Raw genomic sequence first — 18,767 nt, forward strand, 5'->3', positions numbered from 1 at the left:
AATAGAATGATATATATTTAGCAAAATTACATATATGAACAGTAGAATTAAATTATTAGATAATATTTTATCAACAATATTAAGAAATTTTACCCTTTTTCAATTAGTTTACTTGATAAAAATGTAATAGCAATAGCAAAACTGGGGTTAGAGTTCTGTTCCCACAGACACTATTTATTTTTGCTGCTCCATTGTGCCAGGCTCTGCCCAGATAACTCACAAAAGGATGGGCTGAAAGTGTATGAATTAATTCTGTTTTTCACTACTATTAAGAGGAAAAGAAACCCAGTATATGTCACATAATTATAGGTGAATAACTGAGAAATATTTGTACATAAAGGATTTTTTAAAGCATCTTAAGCTGTGATATTTCTTTTTTATATAGATTATCAAGAAAAGTATCAGGAGTTACTTGACAGAGAGAATTTCTTCCCAGATTATGAGGAAAATGGAACAGACTTATCAGGGGCTGGAGATCCGTATGTTTCATTTGTAGCTGATTTTTTTTTCTATAAAACCTCTTTCTATGGCAGACCTTTCTTAAAATATTCCATCACTCTTATGAAAAGCATTTTCTTAGATGAATTTGTGGTTAAAAAAATTAGATGTTGAGGAGCCATATAGTTTGATAATTTCGAGTTGTATTTGTTTGTTTCCTGATACTTGACACATCACAATTTAAAAAATTTTAAGCTTAGTAATTACGAACTAAAAACAAACTTTTTATTAAACTGTAAATATTTGCTATTTACAGTTTGTTTCAGAAAATAACTTTAAAAGATAAGAAACATCTTTACTTCCATATTCCCTTTAAAATCTTGTTTGTATTTTCAGACTTTTATAGCTGTTATTGTTTAAATAGTTTGGAGCAAGTATGTATATTATTTTCATTCTACTTTCTTTGATTGCATTATTTCCTTTAAGGGTTTATATATTTCTTTGGATTCTTCATGTTTATAATTTCTTATGGCAAAATAGTACTTTATATTAATATGCCACATTTTATTCAGCCATTTGACTTAACGTATTTTCATTTTTTTGGCAGCACAAATAATGTTGCTAAAAATATTTTTGCACAAAGAAGTCTCCTCCCATCAGTAATACCCCTTAAAGTGTATTACTAGTAGTAAAGTCACTGGATCAAAAAGTAACAATAATTTTATAGTTATTATAATGGCATTGCTTTCTTCATTTTATTTATAAAAAAGAAAACGTTTCCTCAGTATCATACATAAAATATGAGCCCCTCCCCTCCAAAAGTATTCATTCTAGAATATTGCATTTTTATACTTAATACTTTGAAAATTGTATAAACAGATACACAGTTAATGTCTAACACTTAAAATAAACAGTGTTTATTCTGAGTTTCTTATTAATCTAAAAAGGATCTGTGATGTTATTAGTGTCCTTATGTGAGAATATAAGTATTAGATAAGGCCTAGGTGTTATCTAAAACACACAGAGATTATACAGCTCTTGTCAGGGGTAGAATTTGCTGCTGTTTAATATACCTATAATCTAAGACTTGGTATGAAGGGTAGATTTTGAAGTTAAAAACAACAGTGAACATTATATAGTAGAATGACCACTACAGTGTAGGAGCCAATAGATGAGTTCTAACCATACTCTGTCACTAACAGAGTTACATATCCTTGGCCAAGTCATTTAATCTCTCCAAGCCTCAGTTTACTGGTTTGGGCCAGTGGGTGGTCTAAGATGCTCTCTAAGGTTACTTCCTATTCTAGAAGTCTGATTCTAGGTAAATGCTATGTAGTTCAGTTATATCATTGGTGGAGTGGTCTTTTTAATAGAATTAAATTTCCAGTTAGTACCAGATGCTAACGTGTCATTAAAAGTCAAATGGCAGAGCCAAACTGATAGATTATAAGTCTAGAATTCTGTATTTGGAATAGTAGTTTATGCCATATTGTTATTCTATATATTAGGTTTTACCATGAATCTGAAACAAGAGAACTTCAGGAAGTAGATAACCAACTGTTTCAGTGTCTTAGAATTGAAGCAGCTACTTTCTGAATAAATGATAGGTATATAAATAATTTAGAATCATCATTGCTTCTTTTACAGATACTTGGATGACATTGATGATGAGATGGACCCAGAAATAGAAGAAGCCTATGAAAAATTTTGCTTAGAATCAGAGCGTAAGAGAAAACAGTAAAGTTAGATAAAAAGATATTATCTTTATAAGGCAGTTTAGGTATGATGATTAGCAAAACAGAAGGAAGCAAGGAAACATGTCACATTTATACCAAATTAAGGATGTTGAGTTTAAGTTACTAATGTATGCAACTTTAATTTTGTTTAACAATATCTGCCAAAAAGAAAGTAAACTTATTTCCTATAACTTAAATTGTGTATATATATCATAGTTTATTATGTACATATTATGAACTGTTTTGGCTGCAATAAAATTTATTTGAAATAAGTGACATGTTGAAAGAAAATTTTACTGATTAGAAGCTTATCTTACTAAAATACTATTTTCCTTGAGAAAAAATAAACCTTAACTTATACATTACTACATAAATATAGCACCCTTTTATTAGCTATGAATAATACAATTTTAGGTTAAGAAGTATCCACTAACAAATTGGGTCTCAAATATGAGTCATAATCATGAAAAAAGCTTTAGCATTCAGAGTTTGATTCTTAACAACTGATGTTACATATGCAAACTAAATACTATTTAGGATACCAGGGTCTTTAAAAATTATTAGTTTGTGGAAGAAAATGACAGCTAAAGCATTTTATAGGAGAGCTCAAACAAACATAGTGCTTCTGTGATAAAATTATTTCAAGAACAAAGTCCAGCATACATTTTCTGCTGCTTTGGCAGGTTTTTTTTTCTTTTTAAATCTACAAGCTTAATTTTTTCACATCACTAACTTGACTATCCTCCAGAGGGAAAAAAAAACTGGAACATTGTCTTTTGATTTAATTTATATAACTTCTTCAGTTTTATTTTGTAGTATTAAAATTTTTGTACTTGGGAATTTTAACAGGGTTACTCACCTATTATAGTTCTGGTGTTTTTTCTGCTTTATAATTTTTAAAGAGGGTCATTTTTTCCTAATAATCCTTTTAGTTTGGTTCTGTAGTGATAAGTAATTTAAGTAAATTGCGTACCAAACTTGAACCTGTACTTATTTCCAACTTCCTAAAAGTAGGTAAAAAAAACAAAAACTTACGTGTAAAAAAAAGATTGTAAATATGCATGTAAATAGTTCTGTTAATAATGCACTGTAACACACTTGGAACATTTATTTGTGTCACTTAATACAATTAGCTTTCTGACTAAATTTTCTGCCTGTTTATTTGTTGAACATACTAGGTTGAAATGATTTTTTTAATAAAGAAGAGTTTGTAATTCTTTAAATGAAGTTTTGCAGAGGTTCCCAGGTTTTGTTTTGTTTTATTTTTAAATTGCTGTAAAAGAGCTTGTCCTACCTGTGACATTTGTTAGAATAAGTAAGATTCTCAGATTTTAACTTTGATTATACTGACCAAAGAGAAACAAATTTATTTTTACTTATTTCTTAAATTTTCTATTGATGTTTTTTCTAATATTGCTTTACTTTCCAATTACTCCCCCAAATCAGAACCATCAGCCCCAGTAAGAACCCTCTCTTGTAACCAAGAAGTACAGTTAAGTAAAATCAATAAACATATTAGCCATATTTTGACAGTGTATGCCTCTTTCCACACTTTAATTTTACCAGCTCTGAAATGTGCTTCACTTGGAGTCTTCTGAAGTAAAAATGTATTTTCTCAGTGTTGTTCTCCTTTACATTATTCTGGCAATCCAAAACAAATGTTTATGTGAAGAAACAGAAAAACCTTCAGCTAACCCCCCCCCCAGCATATAGCTAAAAAAGAAACACCAAGCACTACAACAGCATTTCAAAATATATACCATAATGCCTAGGTATTAAGAAAGTCTTTCTTAAACTAGAACTCAGGAGAAGTTAGTATTCCAAGTAGCTCTTTGATGTCATTACAACTGACCTATAGCCTTTAAATTATAACTATAATATATTCAGGTACAACATTTCCCTCAGATGACAGTTCCAAATACCAAACTATATGCTGGATCTCCACCTGAATGTTTTCATAAAACTTGATTAAACTCAACATATCCAAAACTAATCATCTTCCCCTGAAAACTTGTCTTTTCTCCAGATTTGAATGTTTTTGGTACTGCTATCTATACCCATTTGCCCTCAAAATTTCAGTTATTTTCTTTCCTCTCCCCTACTCTTTCCCTATGACTAGTCAAATGTTTAAGCCTTATTGATTCCTTCCCAGAAAAAGCCCCTTCAATCCATTGCCTTTTCTTTAAAAAAAAAAAAGTTTCCTCTGCTACTTTCCAATAACCCTTCTTTCTCTGAAACAAAATCTTCTTTTGTACATTCATAAATCAACCCATTGGCTGTGTTTGAAAACTTAAAAATGGGAAGGATGCTTCACTTTTTATTCTTCTGAAGTCATGATTGATATCTGCATTGATCAGAGTTGTAAAGTCTTTCAGCATTGTCTTCCTTTACAATATTGTGGTCACCATTTAAATTGTTTTCCTCATTCTGTTTATTTTGCTCTGGATTAACTTTTACAAGTCTAACCAAGTTCCTCTGAATTTTTTATATTCAGCCATTCTATCAATGAGCACCTACTTCTAGTTCTTTGCTACCTCATAGTCTGCTATCAGTATTTTTGTGCATATAAGATTGTTGCTTCCTTGTTAGACAAGCCTATTGGTAGTATAACTGGATCAAAGGACATGTACAACTTTACATGTACCACTTCACTAAGTGACATTTTGAAATGTAATTCTACAATTTTTTTTCAGATGGTTGGACCATTTCTCAGGCCTACTGACAATGTATTATTAGTATACTTATCTTCACTGCTCCTCTAATAACACTTAACATTTTTGTCACTGGTCATTTTTGCATATCTGATGAGTTAAAACCTGTTTTTTTATTTGCATTTCTCTTATTGGAGCTATGTAGCGCAGTGTATAGAGTGCTGGACTTGAAGTCAAGAAGATAAGTCCAAGTCTAGCTTTGGGGATTTACTAAAACTATGTGACCCTTTGCAAATTAATCTCTCTCAGCCTCAGTTTACTCTTCTGTAAAATGAGGATAATAATCACACCTATTTCCCAGGATTGTTGAGGATAAAATGAGCTATTTTTAGGGGGCAGCTAGGTGGCACAGTTGATAACCTATCACATATGGCAAATATTTTTTGGAGAGGTCAAAAAAATCAACGCAACTATTTGATAATATGTAATACCTATGGATCTCCCACATCAGCAAAGGGGTAGGTTTGGGTTGTCTTCTCATATCTCTTCATTCAAGTCTTGCTTGATCTTTATAATTTTGTTACATTTACTTTTGATTTTTTTTTTTTGGTGTTATTCTTTCTTGGCTCTTCTTATTTCACTCTGAATTAGTTTTTAGAGATCTTTCCATACTTTTTTGTATTTGTCAGACATCATTTATTACAGCACAATAATATTGCATTGTATTCATGTATCACTGTTTATATGGCCCTTCCCCTGTTGATGGACTAATACTTTTTTTTCTAGTTCTTGGTTGTCACAATAAGTGATGCTATAAATATTTTGGAGTATATGGGAACTTGGAATATAAGCCCAGTAATAATTGTAATAATTGTCTTTGGTTCAAAGGGTATGGATATCTTAGTTATTTTATTTACACAATTCCAAATTGTTTTCCAAAATAGTGGCACCATTTCACAGGTTCAACAACATTATATAAGTGTGCCTATACTTCCACAACTTCTTCAGCATTGACTTGCCATTTTGGGGTCATTTTTGCCAATTTTCCAGGGTGTGAGGTGAAACTTCAGAGTTATTTTGATTTGCATTTCTCTTATTAGTGATTTAGAGAAGGGCTTCTTAAACTTTTTCCACCAGCAACCCCTTTTTCCCTGAGAAATTTTTACATGATCCCAGACATATAGGTATATGAAATAGGTATTAACCTTTTAATATTGCCAAATTTTCCTCAACCCCCACATTCAGTTGAGACCCCATATCGGATCATGACCCACAATTTAAGAAGCTAGAATTTAGAGCATTCTTGTTTTTAAAAAAATTTTTTTTGGGGGGGGGGTGAGGCAATTAGGGTTAAGTGACTTACCCAAGGTCACACAGCTAGTTACGTGTCAAGTGTCTGAGGCTGGATTTGAACTCAGGTCCTCCTGAATCCAGGGCTGGTGCTCTATTCACTGCACCACCTAGCTTCCCCCTAGAGCATTCTTTCCTGTAGTTGTGAATATTTTGCAGTTATTTTGGCAATTGTTCATATCTTTTGGCCATCTGTCTATTGGAATAGCTTTTAGCCTTATATATTTATTAATTGTCTGTCTTAGATACCAAATGCTTATCAGAGAAATTGATATTTTTTTCCATTTTCACCACTTTCCTTATGCTAGATGCATTAATGTTGTTTGTGCAGACTTTTTAATTTCAAGTAATCAAAGATATCTATTTGTCTTTTATAGTTGGCTCTTTCTCTTTAGTTAAGCATACATCTTCTATCCCAAGCTCTGAGAAGTAGGATATATTTCTCTTATAATATTTTATAGTAGGATCTTTAATATTAAGGTCACATATCCATTTAGAACATATTGTGGAATATGGCATAAGGTGTTGGTCTAAGCCTAATTTCTGCCCTACTGCTTTCCAGATTCCCCAAAAGTTTTTATCAAATAAGGGGTTTATTGCTGTTGTAATATTTATATTATATCGGTAATTTATATTTTCTACTTTGTCAAATACTGAGTTATTAAGTTCTATTGTTTCTGAATCACCTTTGTCTAGTCTGTTCCATTGATTTATCCCTCTATTCTTTAACCAATACCAGATGGTTTTGATAACTACTGCTTTATAATATAAAGTGCTATTCTCCCTTCATCCCTACTTCTTTTCATCATTTTCATTTATATTCTAGCTTTTTTGTTTTTCAGAAAGAATTTTATTATTTTATGAAGTTCTTGTAAGCAACAGATTGTTTTCTTGTCTAGTCTCACTTTTTTTCATTTTATTGTATTGTTTAATCCATTCACATTTAGTGTTATAAATTAGGTTCATATTTTTCTCCATCTCTTTCTAATATTGATTTGTCCCTCCAATATGGTTTTTACCCTTCTGTAAACACAGTATTTTATTTCTTCAGTGACTTTAATCTTTTTTTAAGGTGGCCCTATTTCCACTAGCTCTCTTCTCACCCCTCATTCCATCCTCTAGTTTGTTACCCCTTTCCCTTTTGAAAAGAGAATAATTAATAGTTCCTTTTCTCCTGTTTTTATTTGGTTATATGTATTCTCCATCCCTCCCCCTCTTTTCCTCCCAATCAAATAGATTCCTCTTCTTCTTTTCAACTAGTCCTGTTTATTAGTTTTGTAAATTTCAATTGTACCCCTTTCCAAAAATGATTTTTTTTCTCGTTATTCATCGTTCATCTTCTATTTCTGTTTACCCTAGACCCTCATTCTCTAATTTGTGACCCCTGTAATTATCTGGTCTTTTTCTGTATTCCTCACACAAAGTTTGCAAGGTGTATATTCTATTCTCTCTGCTCTAGGTAGTTTCTGTTTTAGTTTTGTAGGACTTGCCCCATGGATTCCCCTTTGTATTATGCCTCACTCTCAGAAGAATATCAGTTATTGCTGATTTCAGAGAGGACACTGTCCCATGATAATACAGCCCATCACTGGTCTGTATCCTCCCCTGGCTATCTTTTTTCCCCTCTTTACTTCAAGAGCTCCTCCTTGGGTCCACGCTCTCCCCTAAGTGCCATTTGCCTTTGAGAGTTCATTTAACCCCTCATGAGGTAGGATAAGGAGGCATGCCAAGCGCAAATCCCCTGGTCCACACCCTGCCCAACATCCTGTCTTCCTTCACAGAGCAATGGGAACATTCATCTGTGGAACCCCCTTCTACCACCAAAGCAAGACCTCATTTTCCCTACCTTTTCAGTCCTCTCCTCACTCACTCCCCTGTGGGCTCTTCTCTTTCTTAGACTACAGAGGTCATCTTCCCATCATTGCTAGCCCTTAATTTGGACCCAGCACATCACACACCTCTCTGTCTCTTTGCTCTCCTTCCCCTTTCCCCCATGTACCTTCCCACATAGTAATGTAGTCCCACAAGCAATGTTGATTCACCTATAGGCAGAATGTCACTAGATTCTGTCTTCTTAATGCCCTGTTTGCCTCTTCATTGTTGCCTCCACCAGATTTCCACCTTCATGTCTGCCTCCCTGTGTACATTTGGAAAGTCTCTTATTGGTCTCTCTACTGTTACTCTGTTGCTGTTAGTGTCTTTGGCTGCTGCATTTATTCATTCATTTCTGTTGTTTAGGGTGGTCAAGGAGCAAATGATCACTTCTGGTTTTCTTTTTAAAAATGTTTCAAACACTCTATTACTGGATATCCATCTTTTTTTCATGTATGGTTAAGCACAGATTTGCAAGATATGTCACCCTGGGTTGTATCCTGACCTCCCTTGCTTTTCAGAACACGTCATTCCATTCCCTCCTACATTTTCTAGTGATTCCCTCCTACATTTTCTAGCGGGTGCAGAATAGTATTGCATTATTTTAATATCTTTTCCTTCGTATTTAAAATCTTCTGATCCCTTGTAGAATGGGTTGTTTATGAATTGAATCGCTAAAGTTAACCACCATTTCTCTCGTAATTTGGAGCTTTGGGGTTGTTTGTCTTTTTCTGGAAATGACTTGTGAATGCTTTCAATTGGTATTTCATTGTCTATATTCAGAAGTTCTGGTCAGTTCTCTTCTATTATTTCCTTCATTATGGTGTTAAAGTTTTTTGGGTTTTTGTGTTCTTCTCTTCTTCTTTGATTCTTAGAGTATCTCTACACATTCTATCTTTGAGATCAATATGTTTTGCTTGCACGATAAGCATATTTTATTTTAATGTTACTGTTTTTCGCTTTTCTTCTAGAATGCCCTTCACTTCTGTGTATTTGCATTCCTAACCAGTTTTCTCTTTTGTTTCTTTGGTGAGGCTTGCCGTTTCGATTACAGTTGTTTTTTTTATTATTATTATGCCCATTATTTTTGCTGTGTAAGCCATACATTTTGCACTTATAATTTTTATTTCTCTTTTGAGGAGCAGTGTTTTGTGGTTCCACTTTCTTCTGAAATTCCACAGGGTCCTTTGTCTCATCAAGTGTTGGATTGCTTTCCTTTATTTTCATTCATAGATGCTTGAACTCCTTTGTTAGATCTGGAGGCCAAATTTCTGCCTCTAATTACTGTTTTTTCTATTGCTTTATCTGTTTATATTCAAGGTCTTTGAGTTTTTTTCCTGAAATCTTTGGTTATTTCAGTCTTTCCCCCCCTTATCTTCCCTTGTAGCTTACTTTCTGATTCCTTCCCTTCTAATTGTGGTTTCCTTGGAGACTGAATCTCAAAACTTTTTAATCTTCCTCCCGTGCTGAGCAATTCACAGTGCACCAGCATAGGTCTCTGTCCCAAGTGACTGGGGTATTCAGAACTATCCCCAAATGGATGCTGGGCCTTTTCTCTCAGGCTTAGAGTGCTGCACATAGCATGTTCTGAATGCAACCCTCCCTTTATGTTGTCCTGCCCTAGGGTCCTCTCCCACTCCCTCTGTTCCTTACTTCTTTTGCTCAGTACTGGCAGTTTAGAGCTTTACTGCTAGGGGTTATAACCCCTAGTAGGCTTTTTCTCTTAAAGAACTGGGACAGTGCTGGCTGTCATGGCCATGGCAAATTTCTGCAACCTGGAAAAGGGGGTTTTTACAAAACTAGAAATAGGGAGAAGGGACCAGTGTGTGGAGGTAGACTTTATTATAAACCTGTATCATATCTTTGGACCTGCTAGAACAGCCTCACTGCTGGTATCGTGGGATGGGGGGAGGTGCTGAGCAAGCTCAAGATCAGTAAACATCAGTTTGTGGGTTTTTGTCTTTGTGTGTGTGTGTGTGTGTGTGTGTGTGTGTGTGTGTGTGTGTGTTTAACCTTTTGGATTCTAGGTCTAGACCATGGAGACAGCTCAAGTTGCTTTATCTTTGGTGCATAATTTCTGTTTAGAGAGATTTGAGAAGCCATGAGGATCAGGGAAATATCTAAGCCTCCATCTTTTTGCTCTTGTGAGCAGGAAATCTATCCTATCTCTTTTTTTGTATTTCAAAGTTATTGAGTGTTGTGCTTGTAACTGCATTTTGCCCATAAGCTTTGTGGTTTTTGTTTTTTTGTTTGTTTTTGTTTTTGCAGGACAATGGAGGTTAAGTGACTTGCCCAGGGTCACACAGCTAGTAAGTGTCAAGTGTCTGAGGCCGGATTTGAACTCAGGTACTTCTGAATCCAGGGCCTGTGCTTTATCCACTGCACCACCTAGCTGCCCCAAGCTTTGTGGTTTTTATTGCATGATTTTTCATAACAGGTTGATTTTTAGTAACACATATGTTGAGTTATAGCAGAACTGACTTTATATATACCTTTTGCTAATATCACTTGTTTTGCGTGATGTTGTATTAAATTCACAAAACTTCAACACATTTTTTAATTTGTTATCATAAAGCCACACTTATATCACATTATACATTAAGCCTCTCTTTGAAGAGTCCATTTTTCTAAGTCTAGCCAGAATTATATCACATAGTTTTTTCTAGTTAGGATTAAATTACATGAGTTCCTTTATACCATTGAAACATGGTTATCTCCATCTCTTGGGGAAACCTTTTGTAATGGGTGGCATGGTATAAGTTCATTTTGCAACATTCCATCTTCGTTTGAGAATTTCTATAATTTCATCTTCTCAGTATATCTATTCTCAATGGGAACAAAATTTTTAGGATAACTAGAAGCCAAGTCTCAAGCATTTGCGGGGTATATGTTTTAATCTAAAGATTACTAGATGTGGGGGCAGCTAGGTGGTGTAGTGGATAAAGCACCCTGGATTCAGGAGGACCTGAGTTCAAAGCTGGCCTCAGATACTTGACACTTAGCAGCCGTGTGACCCTGGGCAAGTCAACCCTCATTGCCTGGCAAAAAAAAAAAAATTTAATAATAAATAAATAAAACCACTTCTGATAGTACTTTTAGTATATGGCCTTGAACGAAACAGTAAATTTGAGTTTCATCAATAACTTACTTTTTTTCATTCTTAAGTATTCTAGCCTCTGGATCATTTTGGCCATGATAAGATTTTGTTTTTTTGGTTTTTTTCCCCCCCTCGTCATATCAGTGATCAGCAGCTCTTTCCTCCCTGGTCTTGCTTTTTCTCCCTCCAAGAAACATGCTCACTGTGGAGGAATCATTTATTTAACAACCCCTCCATACTACCAGCTCCCTCTGGAGGTCTTCACTTGTATTGTAATTGGGCTGTTTCAGTTTATCCATTCTTGGCATGTGGCTCTGGCCAAATGGAGCACTCAAATTACAGAACTAAATAAAGGCAGGAAAACCAGCTCAATCCAGTTTTATCTCACCCAGGTCAGGTGTTCTGATTTAGCCTAGTGTCAGAAGCATAAATGCATGACCTATCACAAAATTAAACTATCAGAAATACTACTTGTTCAAAGTAATTTGGATATGAGCACTCTACTTATAATTCCTTTCAACCCTTTTTAAATCCACTTTCCCAAAATCTAGGGCACAAGTTCGGCTATAGTAAGCTTTTCTCCACTTTATATAGAAAGAAGTGATCACTTTCCTCCAAGGTTTCCCCTATTTCTGCCACAGCTATTAGTCTACCTTTCCCAGATAGTGAGAATTAGATCCATAAAAGGAGTTTCTGCTTATTCCTCATTTTTTTAAAGAATGAAAATATTAAGGCAAGCCAGGAAATCATTACCTGTTAGTCTTTTTGTTATAGCACTCCGGAAGATATTTGGATAATTCAAATCTCATATTATTATCTCTCTATTATTACCTCCCATATTGTCTCTCTCTGTCTTCTGAGTCTGATTGATCCAGAATCCATTAATTTCTCTTTCTGTGCAGGAAGCCTGTAGTAAAGATGTTTGGGGGGCAGCTAGGTGGCACAGTGGATAAAGCACCGGCCCTGGAGTCAGGAGTACCTGAGTTCAAATCCGGCCTCAGACACTTAACACTTACTAGCTGTGTGACCCTGGGCAAGTCACTTAACCCCAATTGCCTCACTAAAAGAAAAAAAAAGTTTGACAAAGTATTTGTTTCTATTTCCATTGTTTTTACCAGATGTTTGCTGCTATTGGTTTCTGGATTTGCTCATAAATGCATACCTTTTTTAGTATACATGCTACTTCTAGTCCCCCCCTCCTTAATCGGTCCTGATATTTTGAAAAGTATATACTCTTCTAGAACCATATTCCAATCTTATCACACTAAATTTCAGTGATTCCAGAAGTCAAATTTACCTCCTTGCTTTAAGGCCTTTAGTTCTTATTTATTCCTTGCCTAAGCTTTGGGAATTTGCATATCAACATAAGAGATTGTGTGAGCTTTACAACTGCTTTTTTTATTGGGTATTTCTTCTCTGGTTTATGTGTCTTAACTATTTTTCCTTAATTATAGCTACTCGTTATATGGTGTCTAGCTTTGTGAGTAAACAAAGGTAGTTTTCTCCCTCTCTTATCCTTTGTGGTGCTTTAGATTAGCTATTCAAGAAATCAGACAAATATGTTGTTACCAACCTTTGTTAGGTGTACTACATCCCTCCAGGAACCTGTCATTTCTATATTTCAAGCTATGGTCCAGAAATCTAAAACCTACTCTGTCACTTTTTTTAAAAAAATGTTTTCAGGGGCAGTAACTTTTTTTAGACACTTTTCTGTTCAATAAAATTTTCAATTCTGCATCCCTTGCCTTCAAAAGGCAGCAGAAAGGAAAATACTATCTCTACCCCTATGGCTTTTACTTTCTTGCCCAAGACGGTCATTTGCTTTTCAAGTTCCGTGTGACTATTTTGGTAGTAGTCATCAGTTTTGATAAACTTTGATAAGTTTTCTGTTATAGATTGGATATATATGCCTGGAAGATAAGACTTTTCTAATGTTACCCAAAAAAAATCTTTAATAGCTACTTCAAACACTGTGTAATGAACAATGGTGATAGACTTGGCTCTTCTCAGCAGTGCAGTGATCCAAAACAATTTCAAAGAACTCATGATAGAAAATGTTCTCAACATCGAGAAAAAAAGAACTCTGGATTATGAATGCAGATTGACCCATACAGTTTATACTTTTGGACCGTTTTTTCCCTTCTTTTTTGAGGTTTTTCCCTTGTGCTCTGATTCTTCTTTCACAATATGACTAATGCAGAAATTTTTAAAAAATAATTTTTAAAAGCTACTTCAGTATTTTTCACTGGGGGAATCACCAGCTACCACTCTTCTTTCGAACCTTTTAAAATGATACCTCACTTACACTGCTTCAAGGACTCTATTTTATCTTTTCTTGGAGAACAACCTGCTTCTTTCTCAGAACACCCAGTTCCTCTTTGTTAGGTAGAGCCTAAATTTTCTTTTATTTTTTTTAAATTATAAAAATATCTTATGATTTTCCAGTCACATGTAAAGATAGTTTTCAACATTTGCTTTTTAAAATTAAAGCAATAGGTTGTCGTCTTTTCCTGTGTGACTTTTTTTCATTTTTTAATAATCTCTTGACAAAGGTCAAATAGTCCTGCTTAAGATATATACGTTATCTATTTTGCATCAAAGCTCCACTTTTTTGTTAAACTCAAGGAGTACTTCATTGTCCTTGATAAACTAAAGTCTTGTAACTTTATTAAAAAAGCACTTTATAAACTGTCAAAGCTGAGTAAATATTAGTTGATGCTCTTCTTACTTAATGCTTCTAGTGCCTAGAATGTTTGTTAAATTTGTTAAAAAGATTTCTGATGGATGAGGGAAGAGACAGCTTGAATTCAGAAATTTTAAAAAATAGTACATTGTCTACATCAGAATTAGTGCAACAATCATATTAGCAACATTTAAATATTGGTTTAAGGCATGCAAAACACTATCATATTTGAGCTTCACAATAACCCTGAGTGCTGCAAGTATTATCCCTATTATTACAAGTGAAGTAGCATTTGGGCTGTCCACTTGTTATCACTTACTACAGGACCAACCCATTTCTTTTCTGGTCACACATTTCTTTGATTTTGTTGCATGCAGGGGCAGCTAGGTGGCTCAGTGGATAAAATACCACCCCTGGATTCAGGAGGACCTGAGTTCAAATGTGACCTCAGACACTTGACACCAGCTGTGTGACCTTGGGCGAGTCACTTAACCCTCATTGCCCCCCCCCCCAAATATATACGCACACACATTTTGTTGCATGCAATTTTTCAATGACATACTACGGCCCTTTTATACCCACCCTGTGTCTCCTACTATTGTACCCTTCGAATCACAGCAGTTTTGATTCCTTTGAAATTCTATTCCATGATTCCATATACCATTGGATCAATATTGATATTTAGAAGATGAGCTTTTTATTTTGAGGAGAATCTGGAGCTCATTGGAAGTACTCTTCTGTTTTCAAATGCAATCTGTCCCTCATTAATTCTACACTGGGTCCACTTCATTGAACATCTGTATCATCTGTGGCAAGGTATACCAGCTGATGGACTCCAGTGTTACAACTCATAGCCTACTGTCCTCTTGCCCAGTGGGGTTTTTGTGGGTGTCTCTGTAAATCTTCCAGTAGGAGCTCTCTACAGCTTGCCTATCAGTCTGGAGTATGGGTATTCACCCATTATGTATTTCCTGTCTGGATAGAACAATCCTACAGCTCTGGATTTTAAATCAGAAGATCTGACTTCAAAATAGTTAAATAGAAACCCAGGTCTACTATTTATTACTTGCATGACTTTAAATGAGGTGTCTCAGGTCCCTTCCTATACATTTTAATAACTAGTCTAAATCTTGTTTATACCTTAGGAAGTCTTACCGTGAGGTTAGGTGACTTCCCCATTTCCTTGATGTAGAATTAACAAGAAATTGAGGTTTTATAATAGTAGGAAGAACTTTACCCATTAATTTCCTCGGATCTCTCTCAGGGATTATTGGTTTAAATGCATTAATTTTGGGTGAAGGGTGTATCTGATGTAGATCGTAGTTCTAATTTTTACTAAACTCACAAATTTCCATAATTGTTGTTTCGAATGAAGTGAAGAATGTAAAGTATCAAGTAGCCTGAATTTTAGTTTTATTCAGGGTAAGAAAGTCTAAATTGGAATATAATTAGGATGCCTACATGATGAGTTCCTAGAGAAGAAAATGGACTTGTTTTATAGTAAACGTGTTAATTTACTAAATCTAGTGATTTTCCTCGGTGGGATAGCCGTGTACTCCCATTTATGAACACCACGCATTTCTTATAGTCGGCTAGATATACGCCTGTGCACCGGCGAAGAGGCGTAGAAGACGGGCGTGAAGTGTAAAGGCTCGGCCTGGAAATAGGGCCAGTGTACCGGAGGACGCAGAGCCTCGGGTGTTTCCGGTGACCCTCTCCCGTTTCCTACTCCCCATCAAGCCCCGCCCGCCCCGGGATGCTTCTTTGCCCCTTGTTCGAGCTAGCCAATGAGCAGCGTAGCTCTAAGAAGGAGGTGGGACTTCCTGCTTTCAACCCCGGGACAGTTAAATCATTTAGTGGAAAGGCACAGCGTCTTCTAAATTCCCCGAAGTCCAGGCTGCTGGGTCGAAACTACCGCCTGTTCTCCCCACGGGGTTTTATTCTCTGGCTTCTCCTGGTAGTCTCTGTTGATGCCGGCGTGCAAAGCGCTTTCGTAGGAGTCATCAATGACCCTGAACGGTAGGCAGGGCAGCCATTGTTCTTTTGCAGGGAAGGAAACCGAGGCTCAGAGTAGTCACGTGTCCTCCTGTTTCCTTCCCCCCCCCCCCCCGGACAAGTTGACTGATCCGGAATCCGAAGAGCGCTGGGGTTGGGCGGGGATCGGGGCTCCTGGGGGCACTTTACCTGGGGCGGGAGGAGGGTATTTAGCTGTTGTTGGTTTTCTTTGTTTCTAGCCTCTCCTGCGGCCCAGAGGAAGCGTCTGTAAATGGGGAAACTGCCTGTTACTGGAACAAAGTTAGCCAAAATTACCCCCAAAATACCAAGTTCACGGACCCCAGATTAAAAACCGCCGACTTAGAGGCCGAGCGGCAGCGGCCTTCCAGGAGATGTCCCGAGTCACCGGGCGGGAAAAGCTTGTTCCCTAGCGGGGAGAAAACGGGATTTCTTGGGGGAAATGGCGTTTTAGGGGGTCAGGACCCGGACATGGGACCCTGGCAGGGATGGCATGGAAGAGGGAAGCCGTGAGAAGTGGACAACGGCAAGTTTTCGTAACTTCGGCACTTTACCCAATAACCTAGTACTGGCGTTACCTCCGGGATTCCCGTGGGAGAAACTGAGGCCCCGTGGTCTCGAGGGTGTTAAGTGTAAGGACAGAACCAGACTTGTAAATTGTGTGAGTTTTATTCGCTGGACTGTGGGCTATGTGAAAGGAAGCCGTGAAAAAAAAAAAAGAATTTGGAAAGGTAAATTAGGGCCAGGTGGTCTAGGTCTGTGAATGCCATTTCGTAGGACCAATTAGAAAATGATTACAATCGTTCCGGCAGGAATTAACGGGAGTTTAAACTCAGGTAGTGGTTTGTGTTGGCACCAAAGGCGCTTGGGTGAAAGACGATTGTGGAGAGGTAGAATCAACACAACTTGATGCCTGAGAAGAGAGACAAAGATCACTCCTGGGTCTTTACCCAATAAGCCTGGAAGTGTAGTGGTGCAATTAACAAAAATAAGGTAATCGATGAGGAGATGCAGGTGTTTGAGGGGAAAGGAGAGTTTTGGACATACATTTGGGGTTGTTCAATACGAATTAGGAGTCGATTACATAGCTATTGCATATTTGAAGCCAGGTGACTGAATGTGCTTATTTATTAGAGAGAGAAAAAGTAAGATGTCTGAAAAGTAATTTTCATAACTCCTTGAATGCAGTATGGCATAATTTACCTATAATTTACTGGTGATAAGAGTGAGACACAGAAAAGTTATCCAATTTTGCTAACTGTAACATAGATACTTGCTGAATAGACATTAAAACTAATGTCCTGATATACTAACTCAGAATGCTTTTTCCATGTGGCCTGTTAGTTTCTTTTAGTGGAATGCCTTAAGATTTATCTCAACATTTTTTTTAATTAATTTTTTTTATTGTTATCTTTTGTTTTTACATCACTTCCATTGCAAAATATATTCCTTCTCTTTCACATACCAAACTTTTGTAACCAAGCAAAGCCAACACAAACTGTGTTCAAAGCTGGCTGTACTTAGTAGCATGCTAATTTAAGGGTTAAATACTTGTACCATAGCATCTGCTGCTCCAAGGGATGAGTGAGTTAACATTTACTCCTTTCTCCCCTAGTTCTGAGGCCTCCCTTCCTACTGTCTTTTTATTTGCAGTCTCCACTTTTATCTGTGGCCAATCAATGCTATTCCTTAAGCATTTTATCGAGCACATACCAAAAAAACTGCAAGTTGGCATGCAAATTGCCTGTTGTAGGGGGTCACATTTATTTGTAAAAGACTATTTACTGCCAAGGTAGACTAAGCAATAAAACTTTTGCCCCCACTGAAATGGCCTCTTTAAGGGATTTGTTATCCAAAAGGAAAGGGAACTGTGATATGGCTCAAGTTTCAAACAACACCTAAATGAAATGCTACTTACTTTTAAAAAAAGTTTTATTGATGCTTTTTTTATATTTTTTTGTCATAATTATTTCAATCCACCCTTAGTACTGAACCCTCCCTAGTGTCCAAAAAAAAAAAAAGCAAAAAACCTCATTGACAATTTATACAACATTCCATTCTAGTAGGCCTCTACCCCTCTTTGGAAGATATGTTTCCTTATTTGTTCTCCATGACCTTTATTGATATTTTTAGTTATTCGGTTTGATTTCCTTTAAATGATTTGTTTATATTGTTATTGTGTATCATTCATTCTCTTACCACTTCTTTTGTTCTGCATTCCCATGTTTCTTAAAAATCATCATTTTTTACTGCACGATAATATTCCATTACAGTTCTTATTCAAGCCCGATTAAGGGGCACCTGATTTGTTTCCAGGTTAGTATATATTGGATTTTGTTTTTGTCTTTGATTTCCTTGGAGTAAATGCCCAGGAGAATTGCCTTGGGATGTCATATTTAGCTGCTGTATTGTAACTGGTATGTGTCCTATTAATGTCCCTCTGATCAGTATATTTTTTGGTAGCTGGAATCTCAAAAAAATTTGCTTCCAGTCCAAACAAACATTCCGTTTATTTTGTGGAATAAATCAAGTCAGTTCACCCAAAATGATAGGTACTTTCAAAAAGTTGTTCTTTGGGGTCTCAAGAGCAAATAGACTACTTGGGATCACCTGAATGCATATGACCCTGAGAGAAAATAGCTTATATCATTTCATATATCTGTAAACTCTGTGCAAAATAATACAGAATTTCAGAAAACTGCTATTTTTTATTACTAGGGGTTTAGGGTAGATACAAAATAATGAAATTCTGAAAATAAAACAGCCTGCCACCCCACCCCTAAAAAAAGGATAGTAGAAATGTAAACATACATGTTAATGAAGTAACGACTATTTTTTCATACTTAGCCTAGCACCTGGGATATAGTAGATAATCAGTTAAGTTCTTATTGATCAACTCATTAGAACATCCTTTTCCTCCTTGCTGT

The 18,767-nt window shown here is 36.0% G+C and overlaps 2 protein-coding genes across 10 annotated transcripts in view; both read left to right on the plus strand.

The window, feature by feature from the left end:
* The window catches only part of PAIP1 (poly(A) binding protein interacting protein 1), a 40,439-nt gene extending 37,361 nt beyond the window's left edge, over positions 1 to 3,078 (plus strand). For 3 of the 4 annotated variants that reach the window (XM_043977292.1, XM_043977288.1, XM_043977291.1), the window contains exons 10-11: positions 386 to 479; positions 2,086 to 3,078. In XM_043977292.1, coding sequence (XP_043833227.1) covers positions 386 to 479; positions 2,086 to 2,179 — 188 coding nt within the window. In that variant the 3' untranslated portion in view covers positions 2,180 to 3,078. The remainder of the gene's footprint in view (positions 1 to 385; positions 480 to 2,085) is intronic. The other variant, XM_043977289.1, reaches the window with a different exon arrangement.
* A 12,588-nt stretch (positions 3,079 to 15,666) lies between these two features.
* Positions 15,667 to 18,767, plus strand: part of C1H5orf34 (chromosome 1 C5orf34 homolog) — a 29,176-nt gene continuing 26,075 nt past the window's right edge. For 2 of the 6 annotated variants that reach the window (XM_043979176.1, XM_043979180.1), the window contains exon 1: positions 15,667 to 15,846. The gene's annotated coding sequence lies outside the window, so the exon portion shown is untranslated. Of the gene's footprint in view, positions 15,847 to 15,986; positions 18,157 to 18,767 lie in introns of those variants that run through there. The other 4 variants (XM_043979175.1, XM_043979177.1, XM_043979178.1 and 1 more) reach the window with 4 other exon arrangements.

This window comes from Dromiciops gliroides, chromosome 1 (assembly GCF_019393635.1).
Source record: "Dromiciops gliroides isolate mDroGli1 chromosome 1, mDroGli1.pri, whole genome shotgun sequence".
NCBI classification, from domain to species: Eukaryota; Metazoa; Chordata; class Mammalia; order Microbiotheria; family Microbiotheriidae; genus Dromiciops; species Dromiciops gliroides.